This window comes from Carlito syrichta, unplaced genomic scaffold, assembly GCF_000164805.1.
Source record: "Carlito syrichta isolate Samal-C Ts95f unplaced genomic scaffold, Tarsius_syrichta-2.0.1 Scaffold303284, whole genome shotgun sequence".
NCBI classification, from domain to species: domain Eukaryota; kingdom Metazoa; phylum Chordata; class Mammalia; order Primates; family Tarsiidae; genus Carlito; species Carlito syrichta.
Window position 1 is genome coordinate 54327 of NW_007247380.1, and position 22959 is coordinate 77285.

Genomic DNA, 22959 nt, shown 5'->3' on the forward strand with positions numbered 1-22959 from the left:
GACAGTTTTTCTCTATAAACATATTTCAATATGCTCCATAAACCATTCCATATGAAAATACAGAAAAAATAAAATGTAAAGCAAAACACAAATTCTAGTACTTCAGAAAAAGCCTGAGTGGAAGAAATGGAATAGTCATTTTAACATGGATTTTACTGCCACTAGCTATAGCCCCTTTAGTATAAGATCTGTGGGTAAGAAAATTCCAACTGAATCATACTCGAATATGTAAATATCAGTTGTATCTTCAGGTTTCTAGTCGTGTATTTAAAAAAGCAACAGTACAGGATATTGAAACCTCTTCAATTTCGGGAGAAATGCTATAGAAAACAGAGCCAGGAATATTGTAAGGCACTTGCCCTTTAGTGTCACAAAAGGAGCGGGCCATTTTGCTTTACTTAATGACAGTAAGGCTGTGATTAATATTCAGTTTTAAAGTGAGAGAAAATATATTCTCCAGCTTTAAAAAATACTTTCTTTGGTGATGTTTGATGACAATTCTTATCAGAGCCCATAAAAGCTCTTTAAAAAATCAGATAATACTTCAAGATGTGGATGTAAAATTCTCAAGGAATCGTTATTTAAAAGCACAAGGTCACAATTCCCTGATTGCCTCTGTTTATGCCAAAAAGCTTGCTATCTTCACACAGCCTCTGTTGCTCCAAGGAATTTCATTTCTACAGCAGCTTTGGACCCTTGTGCTGAGCCACTCTTCTTTTTGAATTCTGCAGCAATTTCCTCAAAAGACTTTCCTTTGGTTTCTGGAACTTTGAAAAATGTAAACAGGGTAAAGGCCAGGACCACTCCAGCAAAGAGGAAAAACACATACGGTCCGCAGAAGTCCTGGATAGAGAACAAACAATTAGCAGCTGTCTTACCTAATCTTCTGTTTAGTGAATCTGCACAGCATTAGGCCACTTACTGCAATGTACTGGAAACACAGAGCTATAATGAAATTGCAGGTCCAGTTGCTGAATGCAGCAATTGCCAAGGCAGCAGGACGTGGTCCTTGGCTGAAAAACTCAGCCACCATGAACCAGGGGATTGGCCCTGGCCCAATTTCAAAGAAACTGACAAAGAGGAAGATGGCTATCATGCTCACGTAGCTCATCCAAGCAAACTTATCCTGAGGAAGAAACAAAACAAAAACAAAAATGGGCTGAGATCATCGACTGCTATTTCCTTTAGCTAAGTAACCTCTCACTGAGTCCAGAGGTAGATATAGCTCTCTTTCTAACATACTTATGTTCAATCACGTACACGTTACTCTGGTCTGAGACAAACTATTCTAGTGTGCATCACGCTTAACTCTTTTGATTGTGGCTGCAGGAAATCCTCTGGATTAGGACATTTCTGTGAAAGTGGCAAGGCAAAGATCCAGTGACCTTTGCTCTGCTCATAACAAGCTTGCTAGACAAGATGTATGACTACCTGGGAAATAATGGACAGGGATGTTGAGCTGGGAGGGGTTCAAGTACATGCCCAAGGTCACACAGAGGCCAAGTGGCAGGGTCAGCATTGGAACCCAGTTGGGGCTGTGGGAGCTTTTCTGTCCTCTCAATAAATCCTGCTTTCTCACTTTCCAGCTGTTCATGTTCCTCATTCCTCCTGGGCATGAGACAAGAACTCCGACCTGAAGAGCTGCAGAAGATTGTCAGAGCCAAAGAGCCGCAGAAGATTGTCAGAGCCAAAGAGCCATGCACCCCGGAGGCTGACTTGCCAGCTGATGGAGCTGGCTGAACCAGGAGAGCTGCTGGAAGAAGGCAAGTCGCTGAAGCTGAGACACTCTGGGAGCTAGGCTTGCCAGCCCACCGAATCAGTAACACTCTCAGGGTTTGGCTTGCCAGCCCATTAGAGCTGACCCTCTCTGGGGCTCAACTGGCCAACCCATTGAGCTGACACTCCTGAAGCCTAGGCTGACCTGAAAAATCTGTATCACTATGCTCTAACCATGTGCTACACAGCCTCCCTAGATAACAAGCACCATTTACATGCTGATATTTAGTCTTTAAGCCCAAGAAACTAGTTCCCCTTTGCTTTGTAGTTCTCTTTTGTATTTTATGCCGTCTCTCTGACTTTATTTCATAAGTAAATCCTAAATATTTTTGACATGCAAAGTATTTTAACCTGGAGTACAGAGGTGCTGTCATGTGATAACCAAAACTGGTAACCCAAAATCTCAGAGCAGGCACCAAACTTACCAGCAGCACGAGTCCAACTGACATGAAGATGGCGCAGACAAACATCCCGCTCATTCCAATCAGAAACAGGGAGCGCCGCCCTGCCTTCTCCACAAGGAACACCTGGGAACATTTTACAGAATATCACCTCAGTTTTATGAATCACAAAATATTGAGCTTTCATATAAATCATTTTTACTGTCATTTTAATTTATACAGAGAGTGGGCAGCAATTCTATTATTCCATTTTACCAGTATGAGGCTGAGGTAGGGGGTGATTCTATCCCCTGGTAGCTGAGTTAGTCTCAGTGAACAGGGGTAATAAACAAATACCTGCTTAATTTAGTCACATTGATTGGAATAGAGATAGAACCACTCTAGGGATAAAACCATAACACTGTCACTATTCCAGGAGTGTCACTTGTGTACAATATTCAGAGACCATATGTCTTGAATCTCTCTAAATAGATTTCCTGTAATTTTTTTTTTTTTTTGAGTCAGAGTCTCACTCTGTTGCCCAGCTGGAGTGTGCAGTGACATGTTCACAGCCACCGCAGCACTGACCTGCTGGGCTCAGGCAATCCTTCTGCCTCCACCTTCCAAGTAACTGGAACCACAGGCCTGCGCCACCAAGACCGGCTAATTTTTTGATTTATTGTAGAGACGAGGTCTCACCAAGTTGCCTAGGCTGGTCTTGAACCCCTGAGCTCAGGCAATCCTCTCGCCTTGGCCTCTCAAAGTGCTGGGATTACAGGCTTGAGCCACCGTACCCAGCCTGATTTCCTGTAATTTAGAATGTGAAGGTTCTACATTTAAATATATCTTTTCTGAAAATCATCCTAAATTATAATTACAACGGTTTGAGCACTACTGACATCTGAAACAGTATAATTGTTCAGGTGTCAACGATTTTTATTCAATTTTCTCACTGTTTAATATAGTCCTCTTACAACCACTCACCTTTCGCAGCATACAGAAATCGATCATTATACCAAAATAGTCAGGTCTGCATTTTTCTGGTATTCTTAAATGTACGTGGTACTAGGAGCAAATTATTTGTTCAAAAACATAAGATTTTGAAACAAGGAATTACAATTCTATCTTACCCCATTTGAGGAGATTTGCCATTGGTTCCTTAATTCTGTGGACCCTTGTATTAGAGGTTAAGATTTACAGTTAGCTAAGATGAGAGTTGAGAATGCGTCAAATACACCCTTGCCTGATCCCTGGAATACTGCCACAACTGATGAGTCATTTCCCTCCCCACTTCACAAAGCTACCTGCCATAATTTCTCACCTTGGTGAATAAGTTGGCTAGCTCATCAATCTTATCAGTAAATCATTGGCAATCTAACAGTGAGCTCTGGCTCTGAACATACCTGAGAAATATTTACTTTCACCTACTCTTTCATCTCAGAGACACATTCATATCAGAGTTTCAGATCACTTTAGATAGGATGATAAGACAAGGGCACACATTTAATTGTTGAGAAGGAAGTAGGAAAAACACATTTTTCTGAAGTTCATAAAATTTCTCTGTCTTCACTCTTTAATTATGACATTCAAAACTGGCTTGACCAAGCTATCAAGAAAATAGAAGAATTTATTCAGAGATAAGTTTTTCTACTATATCTGTTTATTCTGTTTCTAAAAAAAATTGTTATTAATTGGATAATAAACTCTAAGACTGCATGTGTTGGAAGTTGAGTCAGAGTCTCTCCTGAAGTCCAGGAAGGGTGTGACAAGAGATTTGACATGGGCAGTACCTGGAGATGTCTCTTGAACCATCACCCTCATCTTTGCCCCAGACTGTGTGCCTCACTCAAACCCTGGAGTCTGGTAGCCACTGGTTCTCTCCCAGCATCATTCTGCCTCCCAGATCCCTTCACAGTTCTGTTTTATTTGTTGCTTTCAAGATTGTGGTCTTTTACCAGTCCATTCATATGAAAGAAAATATGGCACATGATTCAGTGTGGAGTTGGAAAAGTCTCTCTTTTCCCAAACACTCATTCAGAAAAAAATTAATGAATGCGTCTTCCAAGTTGGTAAACAGTAATATATTCAGTGCATATTCCTATTTGCTTATTTTTATGTGGAAAGACACACAGAATTTGGTAACACTGGTTAATTTTGGAGAAAATGGGTTACTAAAGTACTATCCTTTTTGTACTTTTTGAACTTTAAAACAACTTTTAAAAAAGAAGTATAATTAAAAATTTAAAATGTGACCTGTACTCCTGGAGGCTTAATAAATGATTAGAACTGATTTTTAAAATTATGTCACTAGATTGTTCAAAACTTGCACAGAATAAAAGGATTAACTCTAAGAAGGCATATTCAAAAATAATTATGACACAATCTTAAATAAAACAGTTCCTCTTACATCAGTGGAGTTTGGGACAGGTTGCAAGAATAAAATTCTGCAGAAGTTTCCTTGGACTTTGGCTACTCATTCTTGACAACTTGATGCTTTACATAGAAAATCCTATTAAACATAAAAAGTTTTAATAATAACCTCTATATTATAAAAAATATGTTTAAGATTTGTAAAAATGACTCCAGGAGACAAAAGGGCAACTAGTCCTTTGACTAAATTTCAGGAACAGACCTTGATTGATTTACAGAGGCCTTTTGGTTTGAACAGGCCTTATCTCTAAAGGCATGTCTACAGAACCACTGTTATTCCCTTGTTATCTGTTTTACCTGCTTTTTCCAAGGTCCAGCACTGTTTAATGTGGTGTGAACAAACCTGCCTTTTGCTCTAGGTAGCCAGGGTGCAGTTTATTGATCACTCTTAGGTAATAGTTAAGAGTCCATTTGCAGAGAATAAAAAACAAGTGACTAAAACATATTGAGTAAAATATTGTGACCTAAATTGGAAAGCATAAGCTTTTTGAACATCCTGTATTCAAAGATAAAAAAATAAGCCCAATTACTCTCATTTTCAGGTAAATTACATTAGTTGGGAAGTTTTTGTCTTTGTTGTTATTTGTTTACTTTATTTCTTAGATTATTATGCTATTATAGTTGAATCAGTTCTTACATAGTTATTTGCTTTTAAGGAGAGTATATGACCTCCCTTTTGTTGAAAAAAACAAAAGAAAAAAGCCCCCAGTAACATGTCTGGTTCTACACCACTTGTAACCCATCCTCTCCTGATAGCACACTACTCCTGCGTGTCACCAGAAGCCATAACCTTTTGAGCTACCTGGAAATTTTGCCAAGTGGTCTGACATCATAGGAATTGGCTGAGTCTATTTAACTTGGCTTAGGGGCTTACATGTCAGTACAGAGGACTTTGTTTAATTTTTTAAAGTATGTTTTAAGATATCAAGATATAAAAAGAACTTCAACCGTGGGAGGACAGGATAAATACAGAGAAAAGAAGGAACCCAGGGGTTTGCACAAAGAGGAGGTCCTCTGTGCCCCCATGGGAGTTATTAATTCACAAATGAGAGAATAAATGGCATCTCAGCAACAAAGAGAGTCAATGATCCACCTTCTCAGGACTAATCTCAATGCAATAGTTGGCTTCAAACAGGACTCTTCCCATGAACCACTTGGTTCTACACACCTAGAGTGTGTGGCTAACATAGTCTTTGACCGCTCTTAGATCACAAGTTTTTTACACTACTTCTGGACCAAGGAACAAAGTATTTATCTAGGATATTGACTTACAGAGACAGCAGTGAAAACCGTATTGATAACACCAACTCCAATAGTTGCATAAACAGGTTGGCTGATACCGGCTGTCTGAAAAATGCTGGTTGAGTAGTAAAAGATCTGCAAAATAAAAACAGGTTAACCTTAATCAAGAAGTCTGGCACTGATGTCTTTAAAGTAAGAAATATTTTAGGTTGCTTATTTTTAGCTATTTTTATGGAACTATGGTCTCTAGAGTTTTCTAAAGTTCTCCTAGAAGGAAAACTCACCGCTTTTCTTCGGTGTTTAAAGCTTCCGATTGCTTAAAGGTTCTCTTTATATTTAGCTCAAAACTCTACTGCTGCATCTTTATTTAAACAAATTTAAACTTTTTGTTAAAGTGTAACTTATATACTAAAGTACACATATCATAAGCTCAATTAATTTTCATAAACTGAACAAACCTGTGAAAACAGCACCCATATCAAGAAATAAATCATCTCTAGCCTCCAGAAACTTTGCATAGGTCCCTTTATCATTTGTGCTGAGGAAACTGCTCTTCTGCCCTCTGACATTGGATATAAATTTTGTCTACCCTTGTACTTAATGCAAATGTAATCACATAATGTGTGTCATTTTGTGTCTGGTTTCTTTTGATCAACATCACCTTTGTGAAAATCATCCTTATTGTGTGTATTCATAGACAGCACTTTCTTGTATTAATATACCACAGTGTATTCATTCTGCTATTGATTAGGAGGTAGCTGCCATTTAGGGTGATTATGAATAGTACTGCTAAGAACATTCTAGTGCAGTCCTTTTGGTGACGTACATACACATTTATTCCTAGGAATAGAATTACTGGGCCACAGTGTATGCGTATGCTCAGCTTTAACAGATATTGCCAAGCAGTTTATTAAAGAAGTAATGACATTTTTACAGCCTCACTAGCATGTATGAGAGTTCTGGCTGCTAATGCATTTAATGCAACATTTTTCACTAGTTTCAGTAGAGATGGAGAAATCTGTTTCACAACCTCCCAGATAGCCTTTTTCGATGTAGTTATGTTTACATATTTATAGTAGTCTTTTAGGTCATTCTGTGGTCATCCTCTGTCACTCCTTCCCAACCTAACGTGTCCTGCTGCTGGCATCTCTTCCTGCAGACCATGAGTAGGGGCATACAGCACACTGTCCCATTGTTTACAGGCTGCACACCATCCGGTTGTTTACAGGCTCAACCTTTCCTGGATGCTTCTTTAAGTCAGGCATGGAAGCTGAAGCAGTGAGGTTCAGAGAGATTAAGTATTGTGCTTTGGATATATGAAAGCAGAAGCAGGGGATACCAATTTTGGCTTCTAAGCCCGAAACTTATACAGAGTATTAGTAAGAATGAACATCAGTGAACTCTTAAATGAAGACAGGGGCCACAGCAGAGTTTGTGGAGGGAGGTTGAGGTCTCATTTGGCTTCAACCGATGGGAATTGGCTGCCTTCTCCAATTGTCTGCCCATCCATCAGTCACCCCAAAGATGGCCTTTGTGGATCTGGGATTGGCTTGCAATAGCAGAAGCCCAAGTTACATTTTTAACAACAAAAAGAGGATGAGTGATTTTCTTTCCTTAGTTTCTTAACAAATGCTTCATTTTTTCCTCTTACTGACAGCAAAACCATTTTAGTCTGCCTGATGTGGAGTTTTCCTTTCAAAGGCCAGCTAGTTTAATACTCAGTAGGTTTCTCAACCACGTCTTATCTGCCACTTTCACTTATCAATATCATGCCAGTTCACTCTGTTGTATATTTTGTGTGCTGTCTCCTCAAATGGAGTGAAAGTTTCTTGGATGGCAGGAAACTGCTTTTTGCACTTGGCTATCTGGTACCCTTCGTTTAAATAGATAAAGGGAACCATGGACTCCTTTTTGCCCAGGCTATCAGAAATCCTAAATTTGATACTCAGCTCCAGAAGACCCTTGCAATTTTGTAGTAGTTGTTGTTTTTTGAAGAGAGGGGTACAATTTGTCTTCTTTTTTCTCCTTGTATTTATTTTTTGCCTTTGTCTTAATACCAATGTCGTCATTTTTAAAAATTGTAAACTACCTTTAGAAAGCTGTTGAAGCAAAACAAAGAAAATGAATGCTCACTTAAACTATATTTGTTGTAGTAAGATGTGATGTCAACATTTAAAAATGCCTTCTAGCTAACTAAACGTATACCTCTTGCCCTCCCTATCATAATTCACTTTAGGGGTATTCTTAAACTTACCCCGTTGATCCCAGAAAACTGCTGAGCCATGTGCAGCATCAGGGCCACTAGAATAGGCTGCCGGTAGTTGGAATTAGTGAAGAGCTGAATTATGGAGACTTTCTGCTCACTCGATGCTTCTTCCCTTTCTTTTCTCATTTCATTAATGTCTTTGGTGACATCATCATATCCTCTGAGTCTTTTCAAGCCTGTCCCCCAAAATGATCAGGTTGAAACAACTCAGACCAAAACAAAAATAAATTCATTTAGCACGGGTGTTGGAATTTTGTTGTTGTCAAATTACATCCTGCTCTTTGATTTAAAAAAAATAGCATCTCATGACAAAGAAAGCTATAATCCTCATTATCACAGTTCGAAGGATCTTTTAGAAACCTCTGGTTGACTAAGTGACCATCAACAGTTGAGTGGATAAAGAAAATGTGGCATCTATACACTATGGAATACTCTGTAGCCATCAAAAAGAATGAAATCATGTCCTTTGCGACAACGTGAATGGAGCTAGAGGCCATTATCCTAAGTGAATTAATTCAGAAACAGAAGACCAAACACCACATGTTCTCACTTATAAGTGAGAGCTAAACAATGAGTACACATGGACAGAAAGATGGAACCAATAGGCCCTGGGCTGCCAAAAGTGGAGGAAGGAGGGTCAAAGGGGGGTGAGGATTGAAAAATTACTTATTGTGTACAACTGGGTAATGGGTACACTAGAAGCCTGATCCTTACCAGTGTGCATTAACCCAGGCAACAAACATGCACGTGTACCCCAAATCTAAAATGAAATTAAAATTAAAAATATAAATATATATATACACAATACATTATTGTTAATGATCTCTTTTTAAAAGAAGTTTCTGGCTGAGTCTAGTACCTTGCCTCTGAATTTCTGGTTTGGGCTCAAGTAAATGTGTATGGGTACAAAACGGCATACACCAGTCAAATTAAAGTGATCTTGCACAGTCACCCTGCATTTAATCACTGACTTCATTTGGAAAGCTCTGATACTGATTTCACATGCAACCATTCATGCACCCTGTTTTGTTTTGTATTAGGTGGTAATGCCAAAACAATAGGAAGGATGAACACCGCCCTCAGACTTACTTTTCTTTGCTTTGACTTCCTCATCTAACTTGATGTAAAGGTATCTGGGACTTTCTGGACAGAAGACGAGTAGCAGAGATTGGAGGGTGGCTGGCACAGCAGACAGACCAAGCAGGATATGCCACAGATCATAACTGCCCAGGATAAAGTCAAGGCCAACAATCTGAGAATGAAGGGAGGAAGCATGTCAGCTTCACAACATTTTGGGTCTGCTTTCTACAAAGATTTGCTGAAAGGTACATTGGCTATTTAATCACAATACCTGACAACTTTGGTCCCAATAAGCACAAGATGACAACTATTACTACTGTTTCTCACCTTAACTAAATTTGGGATTATTTCTTTTACAAAGAATTCACCTAGGTTTATTTTCATTAACTTCAGTTGGATATTTAGGATGGGAATCAATCAAGCTTAAAAAAATTTTTGATCTTCAAACCAACACGTGGCTGTAGTCCCCAGGCAACCAGATACAATAATTCTGTATTAAAATCATACATAGCTTTGGACCTTTCCTTGAAAATTCCTTCTTAGATTACCCAGAACTTAAATACAGTGGGGTTCCATAGATGGAAAAATTACTCTGATGAGCACTAGCTTTTTTTACAGACTACCTTCTGGACTGTCACAGGCATGGGGTCCAAGGACTCCCTCTGAGACCACAGGGCAGAAGGGAAGGATAGACCCAGCTCAAGAAGAGCTCCTGTGATTACCACTTATGCATCATGATCCCAGGTAAAGTGTTCAAAACAAAGGAAACTCAGACATTCAAAAACTTGATGTCCTATTTCTTGGAATCTAAATAGAATAATTCTAGACTAGCTCTAGAATTTGAACCTTGGCTTACCAGGTCCCCTCCGGTGCTATTCCTACCACCAACTCCAAGGGGGAATGTGAGGAGTGCTGATAGTTCACCTCTGGGCTAAAGAGCCTGTGTCTCTACACCCCTTCCACGACTACTGGCGGAGCTGTCTTTTTCCTCTGTGCCAGTCTCCAGTGAGAGTGAACAGTCGGGGTGGGAGAGGGGCTGACGTAGAGAAGTACAGCGGGGGATGCAACAGCAGAAGTGCAGTAGGGTTGGTAGGTTGGTGCAGTAGGGCGTGGGAGTTTTACCTGACTAATCAGAATGCCTGTGACAAGGGCCAGCTGGTGAAGAGTGCCAAGAGCACCCCTGAGAGAGGTTGGAGCAATTTCACCAATGTACATTGGAACCAGGCCTGAAATTAGCCCTGCATGAAACATGAACATGAACGTTAACGTGCAGCCAGGACCACCTCAATAGTAATAACTTGGCTAAAGTACTGTGAATATGCTGGCTGAAAGTCCCTTCCTGAGTTCATTGGAAGGAAGAGCTCTTGTCCCTAGGCATAGACATAATTTATGCAAGGGACGTTTGTTGATATAACCCCACATGTAGTCGTAGTTGGAAGTATGAATAGCAAGAAATAATTAGTCATATACTTGGCAATTCTTCATCACATTTTCTTAGTTTAAAAATTCATGGTAATTTTAGTTCATATCTTAAATTGTCTTCAGAAAAGAAACTGAACAGTGTTTTAATAATATCCTTAATCTAACCTCATGGGATTAAGGGAAATTAGAACATGTCTGGATCAACTTCTTGATAGAGATGAGAAACGATGAGATGAGACCATGGTACAATAGAGCATTAGCATGAGAATTACATGTCCTATCTGAATTTCCACAATGTAGAGGGTCCTCAAAATCACCCTTAAGGTTGTAATGAGGGGGGTACAGAGAGAGGGAAGAGGTTAAAGATGTCATGGACTGCTCCCCCAATTAGTCCAACCAGAGCAACCCAGCTTTATTATACCCAAATATTAGACTTTAGAAAAGATTTTATTTCAAGAAAGACTTTTGGTGCTCAAAGAAATACAAAAGAAAAGAAAAAGCACCAGGTCATTCTGCCTTCTGAAGGCTTCTTAAATACATATTAATCAGTCATGTTAGAAATAGTTGAATGTCCATCCACTTGCTGATTGCATAAAAAGGTCAGAAACTATCAACAGTTAAGCCTGCATTCAGCATTATTTTCTCAATGACTTAAAGATAAAGTTTGTCAGAGGCTTCCTCTTAGAGATTGTCTGTCTATCAAATTGAAATGAATGGTCTTGCTACTGTTAGATATTTGGGTTGTTCCACTTTTTTGTTTGTTTTTAAAAGTATAGATGTGCCTACAATGAAAAAAAGAGAGAAATGAATGGTCTTTGTGTAAAAGATGTTTTTGGCAACTGTTTTCAATACATATTTTTTAAAGCTTCAAAATTTTCTTAATATCTCAAACAAATATTTACATGGGTCATATGACTTCTATAGTTCTGCTGAATATTACAGGTGAACAGAATAATGTAGATAAGCTCATAGATCTGAAGTCACACAAACCTGAAGTCAAATTATATTTTCTATACTTTTTAGCAACTTTAATGCTCAGAATAGAGCCAGACATAATTTTAGAAGATAGTTGGAGAGTACAGTTATTTGGCTATTCTGGTTATAGGTTGTTTCATGATGTGTTTATAGAATTTGTTTTTAATTTTACCAAAAATATTTTATTTTTTTCATACTGTATTTTTTTAAATGGAGAGAAAAGAAGAAATAATCACAATTTGGAACTCCTTCATAGTGTTATTAACTGCATTTTATGGAAAAAAGAAACTAAGGCTCAGATTTAATACTTAAGGCCATGCAGAGACAGTGCCAGAATTGATTCACTCTGAATCCAAAACTCTTTCCATGTGTGCAGTTGACTCTTGACCTTGATAAAACTACCCTAACCTTCAGTTATTTGTATTAAAACTGAAAATAATGAACAGAGATTTAATTATGTATTAACTTGTGGGTATTTTGGACTTTGGCTTCAACGGATCATTAAAGACACTGGAGCCTTTTCTGGATGTAAAAGCGTTAAAAATACTTTATATGCAAATTCTGTGCCCGTTCTTATCACTGTTTCTCCACCCCCAGTGGATATTTGTGCCTTGAAAGGCAACTACAAATTATGGAAATGAGTTAAAACTTCAGCCTAGCACCATCAGAATCAGGACTTCATCGGCAGAAGTTACAACGATTTGGTCATTTGTTTTAGAGATTGAATGATCTCCTCTTTGTTCAGACCTACAATAATTAGTTGTCTCTGAAAGTTTGTGAGGCTGTCTCTAAGAACTAGTGAGTCCCACTATTCAGAATAAAGTTTACAGGAGGAGCATCTTTCTTCCATTCTGAACTGCTCTGTCAACTGTTTTTATCTGATTCTCTCTCCCCATGAATACCACCACTTCCCCTAGCCATGTCCAGAATCAGACAGGGCTAGGGAATGTGGTGGTCTAAAAGGTAGTTTCAGGGTGTCAAGGTCTTGCCAAATATGAGAAATGGAGACATAGTAGCCAGGTAGGCCCTAAGGACAGAGTTTGGGTCCAGGTGTAGCAGTCTTCCATTGTCTGTTATACCACAAAAGTAATAACAACAGTTAGCATTTATTGCAGCTCACTGTATGTCAGATTCTATGCTGAACATGTTACATGCATTCTCACAATCACCCTATAAAGTAGATATTATCACCTACTTCATTTAATAGATGAAGAAACTGAGTCAGTTAAATAATATGTCAGAGGTCATACAACTAAAAATGATGTCATCACAGTGGACAAGAAACTAGATAGCATCATAATTCCTACTTACTGGTCCCAAATCCCCCTGACTCAGGACCTCAACTTTATGCCGTCACTTTTTCCTCTGTGATGTCATCCTAGATTCAAAAATATCCTTGCATGTTGCCACATCTGCCTTTAGAGTTATTTTCAAACAAATGTGTGTGTGTTGTGTGTGTGTGTGTGTGTGTGTGTTTCAGTGTCACTTACCGCAGTAGAGTCCTGATATACCTCTTCCTGCAATTATAAGTATATGAGATGGTCCCATTTTTGAAAAGCCCATCAAGAGAGCTCCAATTAATGAGAGACTGTTTGCCAACAACATGGCTTTTGTTCTGAAATTTTAAAAAACAAGGATTATAAATCCAGCACCAAAACTTGATAAAAGTATTTGCTTTCGGAGCATGTTAGGATTTTTACCTAGGAGTCATTATTTTAATTTTGCTGAAAAATCTAGATCAAGAATTTTGAACCAAGATTGCTAATCCAACTCGTTTATAGACTAAATAAAGTATTAGCAGTATTAACATAAGCAATATTTATATGATGTGAGAACCTGGGTTGCATCCATCTGATTACCATATTTTGATAGAAATAATTCAGTCACAGTGATGATTAGTTTTATTTAAGATTTTTTTCAAAGAGTTAGCTAAGTTTTCTACAAGAATAGTTGTCTAGAAATAGCTAAATTCATTTATGTAGTTGTAACCTACAATTTGTTTCTTTCTTTTTTTAATCTTTCAATGGAAAGATTTTTAGTTGATGTAGTTAGGAAAGGAACTTTCAAAGTCAAATTTTCCTTTGTATAAATTATTTGGAAGCAAATTAAAACATACTCTTCCTTTAAGTTTATCATAGAGAATTGTATTATCTTATTTTAATATCACATGCCAGCATCTTTTCAGAATCTGTAAATTAATATCAGCCAATGTAAAATACATAATAAAGCTGACAATAGCAACAAAAACTTCATTTTTAAACCTAGTCATATAAAACTTGACAACGTTTGAGATATTTATTTCTCTTATTTCTATTTAATGGGAAAGTGAGGGACACAAAACCTTTGTCAAAGTTAAGCAGAAAATGATAAGGCCAATAAAAGAATCTGAGTGGACAGGTGTGAAAATGCCACAAATGTAAACTCCTGGTTATATTCTATTTCAATGTTTCAAACTTTGAAAGGTGGGATTTTCCCAAGCAAGCATTTTAACACCAAACAGATTTTTTTTTTCTGGAGAGTAAAACTATATAAACTCATATTGCAATGGTTGCCCAACAGCCATTAATAGACTGAGTAATGTCCCCCAAGAGTCCACATCCTAATCCTCAGACCCTGTCAATGTTACTTTATTTAGTAAAAGGGATTTTGCCAACGTGATTAAGAACCTTGGGATGGGTAGATTATCTTGGCTTATTCAAGTGAGCCTAATGATGGAATCACAAATGTCTTTATAAGAGTAAGGCAGAAGAGAAGAAAGCAATGTGATGACAGAAGATCAGAGTGCTGTGCTCAAACATGGAGGCAGTGCCCACAAGCCATGGACTACAGGCAGCCATTGAATGCTGGACAGGGGCAAAGAGTGGATTCTTCTCTCAGAGCCACCGGAATCGGCCCATTGGCTTGACTTTAGCCAATTACAACTGCTTTTGGATTGCTGACCTCCAAAACCGCAAGAAAATACATTTATGTTGTTTTGAGGCACCACATTGGTGATAATTTATTACAGCAGCAGTATGAAACCAATGTGATGAAATTATCAATTACCTAAAGGAGAGAAAAGAGTGATCTAGGAGCTGGCTAGCTGCAGAGCTGCATAGCAGGCAGTTGGGGTGTTTGTCCGATCAGAATACTGTGAGATGGTTTTCATCCACACAGGGACAGAGGACAGGCAAACTCAATAATTCACCTTAAGAAGCTGTTACCAGCTAGTTAACAGCCTTTTATTAGGAAGAGAAAAGGTTAAAAACCATAAAAGAAATAGCCTGGAAGGATTTGCGATGCCCGATTGCTCAAAAAGTCCCTCTTCTCTGTCATCAAACAATGGATGCTGGAGCACTTTATGCAGTTTAAATTTTTTACTTCTGTTCAGATGCCTGAAATAGTTGAACCAGGGAGAGAGAAACTTAATTCTACCTAAGTATGTTTCTTTAACTCTGTCTCTCAATGCTTCTGTTAACATAGGCTTGATCATTGTTGCTGTCATCATCATCATCACCATTGTCACAGTAAGGCTGCATTTGCTGTCTACTTAATATGTGCCAGGCATTGTGCTAAATCCTTTATGCTTGGCTTTCATTTGATTCTCACAATAATGCCATGAGGTAGGGCTTATTTTTTTCCCACACTGCAGATGGGATGAAAAACATCTTAGAGAACTTAAGAAACTTGCACGTTTTCATACAGTAATTACATGGCAGAGCTGGGACTTGACTTGTGTGAAATCAGAGGTAAATGCTTCATCTCATTGAGTTCCATGTTGATGGAAAAGAATGTGCACGTTCAAAGACAAGCTATGTGTAGCTTCCTGTATTCATGATACTGTGGATTACACCAGAGTCTCCCCACCATAGCCTTGCAATTAAATTATAAATGCACAGCTTGGAAAAATTGACCATGCAAACCCCAAACTATAAAATGGTGGCCACAAACGTATATTGACTATTACACACAATTGCAAGGAAAGATTTTTTTAAAAGCAATAATGGAAGCAATACAATTTATTTACTTTTAACTGATAGAGAAATGACCTTACTGTGAGAAAAATTTTATTATTTCTCAATGAATCTTTCTAGAAAAAAAAATTTTATGGGAGATACCAAACACATTTGTCTTAATTTTGAAGGTGAAGTTATTAATTTTGTGGGGTTTTTTTTCCAAGGAGGAACATTATTCTGCTGAGAACTAGAAGAAGCCTCACTTTTTGCCTTCCATAGATCACTTGACATATGGTCTTTTGGGGGTATAGCCATTGTTGATGCTAAATCTTAAGACTTCAGAGAAGATGCATCCCAACTCCATTACTAGGATACTAATTCATTATTTTAGGGTAAGTTACTAGACCTGTCGGACTCTCATCTCTGAGTGAGAGGCAGCAAGGTTTAAATTTTTCTCTTTGGGAATAAGAAATAGCATAATATATCTGTAAGCTGCTAAAATAATTGATTTGTTCATACATCAAAATTTAATTTAATTTTGCCAATTTGATTTACTTTAAAAATAATTCACCTAGAAAATTCTCCATATACTACTTTAAGCAATTTAATACTGAGTGATTTTTAAATGTTTTAAATGATAAAATTCAGTTTATTAAATCTGTATTTTATAGATTCTGATTACAAACTCCATCAGGACACAGATGTCATCATAATTGTCACTCATTATTCCAAAAGAAGAAATGAGACCATTCTGCTATAAAATCATGCATAGTAGTTTTGCAGTTTACTTCTAAGTCAACATTCATAAGTACTGTTAAACTATTCTAGCCAGTATTCTTGTACAAGATTACTGGAGATAGTTTGTGAAAATAAGAACTCACAATTGTACAAGAGAACGCCATCAAATATAGTTTCTAATCTCATGAAAGAATGAAGTGAAATAACAAGTGTTTTAATACACTTTTATCTTTTGCTTTTGTCTCTGGAAAATACTCTGTAAGAATTAATAAGAAAGCAAATACAGAGATCAGCATTAAAGATTAAAATACAAAAAAAAAAGTTTAACTAAACATAAGTAAATTGATCATTTTCTTTTATGGAAGAGGAAACTCCTTTTCAAATAACAATAATAATTAAACTTAGGTTACTATGATACCCTTTAGTTAAGAAAATTTCTTATAGACATGTTATATAAAAGCTGCAGTATAAGAGGAAGAGTTCTCAGAATTTTAATAACCAGAGAACTAAATATTATAAATTGTAGGAGAAATTAGACAAACCAAATGAATTATAACTCAGAAGTAAGCTAGTTGTCTATATTGTTATTTACATCTTTAAAGGTATTTTATTTTCTAAATTTGTCATATTTGGCATTTTTTAATCATGAAAACAAAAAGGTAATACACAAAAGCTGGGCTCAAAGAGTAGAAAATAAATCTAAATCAGTAATCATTTGATATTATGATTTTATTTTCTCTGTATTTACAGTGGGAAATTGCAACAGTTTTAGTATGTACCATGACTAAGTAAAATTTGAGGGTAAGAAGTTCTATTGGTGTTTTTAATCCCAAACCCCTACTAGAAACTGAAGTTGAGAAATGGAAATTCCTCTTGCTTCATACCTGGTTGGGGCTTTGAGATAGCAGCAGCAGCTAGAAACCACACTGGGCAGCTGGGAGTGGGGATGTTGACTGAACCTTTGGACTTGACAGATCCAAATGTCAAATTCTAATTTACAAATGAAAAACTGAATGTCTGAGAAATGATGTGATTTGGTGAAGCAAAAAATGGACTCCCAGGTGAAAACTTCTAATCTACACTCCTCTACTGAGCTCCTGAGTTAACTACTCTACAGTAATTTTCTAATATGTTTTATAATGTACAAAGTCAAAGAACCAAAGCAATTATCTACAAAGTCATACTAAACTCATTTTTGCCGTAAGTGTCTGAACAATTAATCAGACTGTTGCAACAGCTTTTAACACTGATTTGCTCTAGCAATGACCTGCCTCATAGGGTCGTGAGTTGAAAAAAACAACTCTAAAACACACAAAGAAAAAATGATATTTTTCTAAACAAATGCTAACAAAACCAAAAACTAAAGTTTTTGTGTTTATGCTTATTTGTGAAACATACTTACCTTCCAAACATATCCCCAAGCAACCCACCAAAGAATGATGCAATCATTCCACCAATTGCAAAACTGGACACAGACAGGGACCAGAGCATGGTGATTAGGTTAGCAGATGCCATAGTTAATTCCTCAGCCAAAGGGGTTGGTGTTGGGTGCATTGGGATTGTGGGCAGTTCATTTGTGCTGTTGAGAGCATAGCTGCCGACAGCCTTTCGGTCATCCAGTGGAACACCCAAAACCTGTCTGTAATGGGATATTATTATCTGAGGAAATAAAGAAAAAGAGCTTCAATATTTCAAATTCCATATGTTTCTGTTAGTCTTTCCTTTAAAGCGTTTGTTAGGTGTGCCATCCCAATTGTGTGTGTTATACACATACAAACATGGATAGATTTCTTTTTGTTTGTTGTTTTTTTGTGTTTTTTTATTTTTTTATTTTTTTGAGTTGGAGTCTCACTGTGTCGCCCAGACTGGAGTGCAATGGCCGCTCCCAGCCACCGCAGCCTCGACCTGCTGGGCTCCGGCGATCCTTCCGCCTCAGCCTTCCAAGTAGCTGGAACTTCAGGCGCACGCTACCACACCCGGCTGATTTTTTATTTATTGTAGAGATGAGGTCTCGCCAAGTTGCCCAGGCGGGTCTCGAACCCGCGGGCTCAGGCAATCCACTCACCTCAGTTTCCCAAGGCGCGGGATTACAGGCTGAGCCACCGAGCCCGGCTATGGATAGATTTCATTATAGTTGACCATACCCTATAAAACAGAGGTAATAAAGTCTGCTGCCGACAAGAACCAGGCAGGAACAAAGTGAAGACGGCATGCATGGAGTACCTGGATGACTAGAAGCCTGAAATACAGTCTCTAGTATTAGGATATAGTGGAGAGTGGTCAGGGCTGTGGAACTGCAGAACATTTCCCACCTAAGGAGGAAGTTGCAGATGTGAGGCTGGTGTTGGATGACCTTTAAATTTTAACAGAGCCAGAAATCTGGGATTTTATGTAAATTTTTTCAAATTTTAGCTGTCTGCAACTATTGAAATTGAAAATATTCTATAAGCTTTAATATAAGCTATAATATTCTATAAGCTAAGCATACATTTTCATACCAGTGCTACTTCTGCACAGCAGGATTTAAATTGACTTATACAAATACTTTAGTAGAAGCATTAAAAACGGGCATAAGAAAAAATATAAGATAAGAATAAAAAAATAAAGTTAGCATATACAATTCCAATGCTAGGTGTCATATCCTTCCTAGGAATAAGCTGTAAATTTACTAATAAACATCCTAGCAGCCGGTGCAAAGAGAAGAAAACAGCCAAGTATATGATTCACGAATTCATAAGATAAAAACAACTCAGTGGCCCTGTCCAGCTATTGAGACTTGAAGGAAGTTTTTCTTGTAGGTCCTCACAGAGTTCAGTGTGTAATAAACAACATTCAAAACTAAGTTTCACAGAGCTATATTTTGTAATGTGCTCCAGTAGCGGCACATGTCACACCAAAGTATATGCTGTCAGAGTAAAATGCTGTCTTCCTTCACCATCATGCCTCTTAATGATGAACTTGAACGCTATTCAGCATCCATAAGCTGGGAGGACACTCTCTGACAAGGAGCTGAAAGGCAGCTGCTCTAGGTTACCGGTTATGGCAAAGTCCTATTTTGTATGTCAGACGAGTGAGTGGGAGGCTTGAGCATCCTGTTACCATAAAAGAAGTCTTACCAAGACATTTGCCTCAGCTGGGCGCGGTGGCTCAGCCTGTAATCCCAGCACTATGGGAGGCCGAGGCGAGAGGATTGCCTAAGCTCTGGGGTTCGAGACCAGCCTGGGCAACTTGGTGAGACTTCGTCTCTACATTAAATCAAAAATTAGCCGAGTATGGTGGCGTGCATCTGTAGTTCCAGCTACTTGAAAGGCTGCGGCAGAAGGATCGCTTAAGCCCAGCAGGTCAAGGCTGAGGTGGTCATGAGTGTGCCATTGCACTCTAGCTTGGGTGACAGAGTGAGACTCCAACTCAAAAAAAGAAGAATGACATTTGCCTCATTAGAAGGCCACCCTATGTGGATAATATATATAGAAAAAAGACTGAAAGGAAACATTCAAAATATCCTCAGAAGTTTGCTCATTGGGGTAGAAGAATTATGGGTGATTTTTAAAAATACTTTCTGCAATAGGCATGCATAATTCTTATAACCATAAAGTGTGATTTTAAAATCCCTTAAAATAATTCCAAATGTTACTCAACTAATTTTTTAAAAGGGCCTCAATTACCAGTCTTATTTAATGGTGCTTAAGCAACTTGTTAAACGCAGAAGGAGAGTGGGCACTAACCTGGATGCCAGTAGGGCATCCCTGCTTTCAGCTCTGGCTCTGGGACTTGCATTGAAGGAGGGGAGATGTTAGCCTGTTTCACTCTGAGGCTGGAGAGGATAGTTTCAATGATGAGGAAAGGTCTTCCACAAAGAGAAGGGGCTCAATCAATCAAGTCATGATGATGCTGAACTAAATTTTAGGAAGCCTACTAAATTGGCATGTGTTGCCATCATCCATAAAACAAAGCAAAACAGAAAGGAACCCTGGTCTCCTAACTCCCAGCATTATTCCCCGGATCTCTAAGCCACGGGACGTCCTGCCATACATGATGGGTGGCACCTAGTTAGATCACATGTTTTAGTCCAGAAAGCAGCCCTTTTCAGGTGATGGATTGTGGACAGCATACATTTCACACATTCACACCCTGTGATAGCTCACATTTTCCTTGGAGTCCAGTGTTGTGAAAGAAGCAGAGGAAATATGGTGGATTTATAGAAGGCACCCAACACATGTTGGTGCCTTCACCTCATGCCACTCCTTTTCCAGGTTCCTTCTCTCTCTCCTCTCTCTCTCCTTCATTCACTAAACATTTTTTTAAAAGATTTGGATAGTTTATTACTTTCAAATATAGTGAAAGGAAAGCCCCCAGCTCTCCATGGCCCTTCAGCAGGGCAATACCAAAAAAGGGGCCAAAAGACAACACAAATGATAGACCGCCCTGTTGCTGGGGAGCCTATTCTCAACCACAGCCAAGTGGCTTTAGGGCCTGCAGCTGTGCCCTGAGACAGGTATCAGGCAGAAAGCCTCTTACCTCATCAGAATCCTGGAGGTGCTAAGAAACTGTCCTCTAACAGTTTTCCAGCCTGCTCTCCTCTAGGGAAGACAGGGAGCTGAGTGGGAGGTGGCCTTGTAGCAGCTCCTCACAAGCCTCCCATGCTCTCACTTCCAGAAGGATCACAAGGCATTCCGCCAAGACTTAGATTCAGCTTAAACATTTTATTGAGCACCTTCTTTATACCAACTACTGTGTTTGACGCTGGTGATGGGAAGAGGAACAAAACATCAGTCCTGTCCTCCATGACCTCACAGTCTGAGAGCAGAGGGGGCATGAATTCCCAGTCCCCCCACTTACAGGCTGTGGGATCTGAGAACAACATACGTCTCCTGTCTGTTCTTTGACTATCAGAATAGGGATGCACAACAAAAATGAGAAAAATGGTTGAAGTTATTTGTTATTTAAAAATAAAATCTGCCAAACAGTCATAATGGAGAAAATTCAAATGTTGCTGGACTTCTTGGCTATTATCCTGAAGTTCTGCATTATTTCACTTTGGATCACCTGTGGGAAACAGAAATGGTGGGGAAGGACCACAGTCTTTTTTAGTGTTAGGGCTCTGAAAGGTTTTGATCTGGGCTGGGAATGGGCATAACTGTTGGGAGAATTCAGTCGGATAGCGCATATGTTAAAGTACCTGATGCAAATAAGTAGGTGCTCAATAAATGTGCACTGAGTGAATCAGATCCTTCTAGTATTTCCTCTTATTCCCTGGCACTTTTCATTCATGTATGGCTGAGAGCTCTGAATGAATGCTGCAGTAAGCTCTTTTGTTTTCTTAAAAAAAAATCCTGGGACATGTGATATTCTGGCTGGAGTTTTCTATGAGCTCAGCAGAGTCAGATTAAGAATCATTTATTACCTTTTTTTGTGGTTGTTAACTGAAGAGTCAAGGCCAAGCTATCAGCTTTAGAACAGCGCGTGTCAGGACAGGCCAGGATCACCTCGTGTCCTCCACGTGGACACACTTTATCTCTAGATATGAGGAACATATGCTATCTACCACAGACAGAACTTTCACGTACCTGTTGAGGAGCATTGATCACACCAATGTCATATCCAAACTGGAAGGAACCCAGCACAGCAGTAAAGACTGTGAAAATCAAGGTCCCAGTGACCTGTTGGGGAGGGGAACACCAGGCAATTTCAGTTACTCATCATCCCATCAGGCTGCAGCTTGGACTTCTTACAGGCTCCACAGGCTGGTTCTTTCCCCTTGATCTCCATTTGTAGTATGCCCGCTGCTCCCTGCAGGCAGGTGCTGTTCATAGGGGAATGTGAGAGCCAGTCATCATTTCCCCTGCAAGGTAAAACTAAAAAAGGTTGGGGATGGCTATTTTCAAGGGAGATTCAGAATCAGGACTGAGAATTGAAGTTGCTGCTGATGGAAGGAAACTGCCATGACAAAGTCATACCACTGGGATGAGTCAAAGAAGACACCAGTAATAAAAAGATGGGGAGCTCTTTAGGACATTGCCATGGTAAAAAGCACCTTAATACTCATGTAAGAGGCACTAGCCAGCCTTTATCATGTTTGGCATCAACCTCCAGGGAAGAAGGCTTTTTAGGATTTGCCTCTTGTTGAACCTAAAGTTGTAAGATAAGGAATTTTATTTTCTCCCCACCTCTGTGTAGCTCAATAAAACTGTGTAGAAAGGGCCGGAGCATTCATCCTCTTTGACTTATAACTGCATGTCTAATCATCTTAGAGGAATGATATCATGCCTGTAGATATTTAGTGTAGCATTTTGTGTGTGTGTTTGATAGCAAAAATTGTGGAAAGAACCTCCATGCCATTCAATGGGAAATGGTCAAATAAATTCAGATATGTTATAATGCATATATCAGATACATACAGCCTATGCAGCAATTGAAAACAATAGTGTGATTGTGTGCATTGGCTTATTTTTAAGTGGCAAAGGAAGTGTTGTCATCTCATTAATGTTTTTTAAAAAGCTTAAACATGAGTATTATTTGATTTGTGCATGTTGTGTATAGTTTATAGGATGTTTTCTTGAAAAGCCAATAACAAGCTGATGACCTTTGAAAAGCAACATAAGGTTGGAGAAGGAGAGGGAAGGACTGTTTTCTTTTATATGTGTCATTAGACATTTCATAAGGAAAATATTTATTTATAATTACATAATTTTAAATTTTAAATAAAGAGCATGGA

General features: G+C 38.5%; 1 protein-coding gene across 2 annotated transcripts in view; it reads right to left on the reverse strand.

Annotated features, from left to right (window-relative positions):
• Window positions 1–223: 223 nt before the first annotated feature.
• The window catches only part of SLC2A2 (solute carrier family 2 member 2), a 28538-nt gene continuing 5802 nt past the window's right edge, over window positions 224–22959 (reverse strand). The window contains exons 2-11 of one of the 2 annotated variants that reach the window (XM_008058295.2): window positions 21812–21904; window positions 17647–17903; window positions 13062–13186; window positions 10297–10412; window positions 9184–9346; window positions 8083–8270; window positions 5859–5963; window positions 2202–2303; window positions 923–1126; window positions 224–843 (exon numbers count right to left, since the gene is read on the reverse strand). In XM_008058295.2, coding sequence (XP_008056486.2) covers window positions 643–843; window positions 923–1126; window positions 2202–2303; window positions 5859–5963; window positions 8083–8270; window positions 9184–9346; window positions 10297–10412; window positions 13062–13186; window positions 17647–17903; window positions 21812–21904 — 1554 coding nt within the window. In that variant the 3' untranslated portion in view covers window positions 224–642. The remainder of the gene's footprint in view (window positions 844–922; window positions 1127–2201; window positions 2304–5858; window positions 5964–8082; window positions 8271–9183; window positions 9347–10296; window positions 10413–13061; window positions 13187–17646; window positions 17904–21811; window positions 21905–22959) is intronic. The other variant, XM_008058296.1, reaches the window with a different exon arrangement.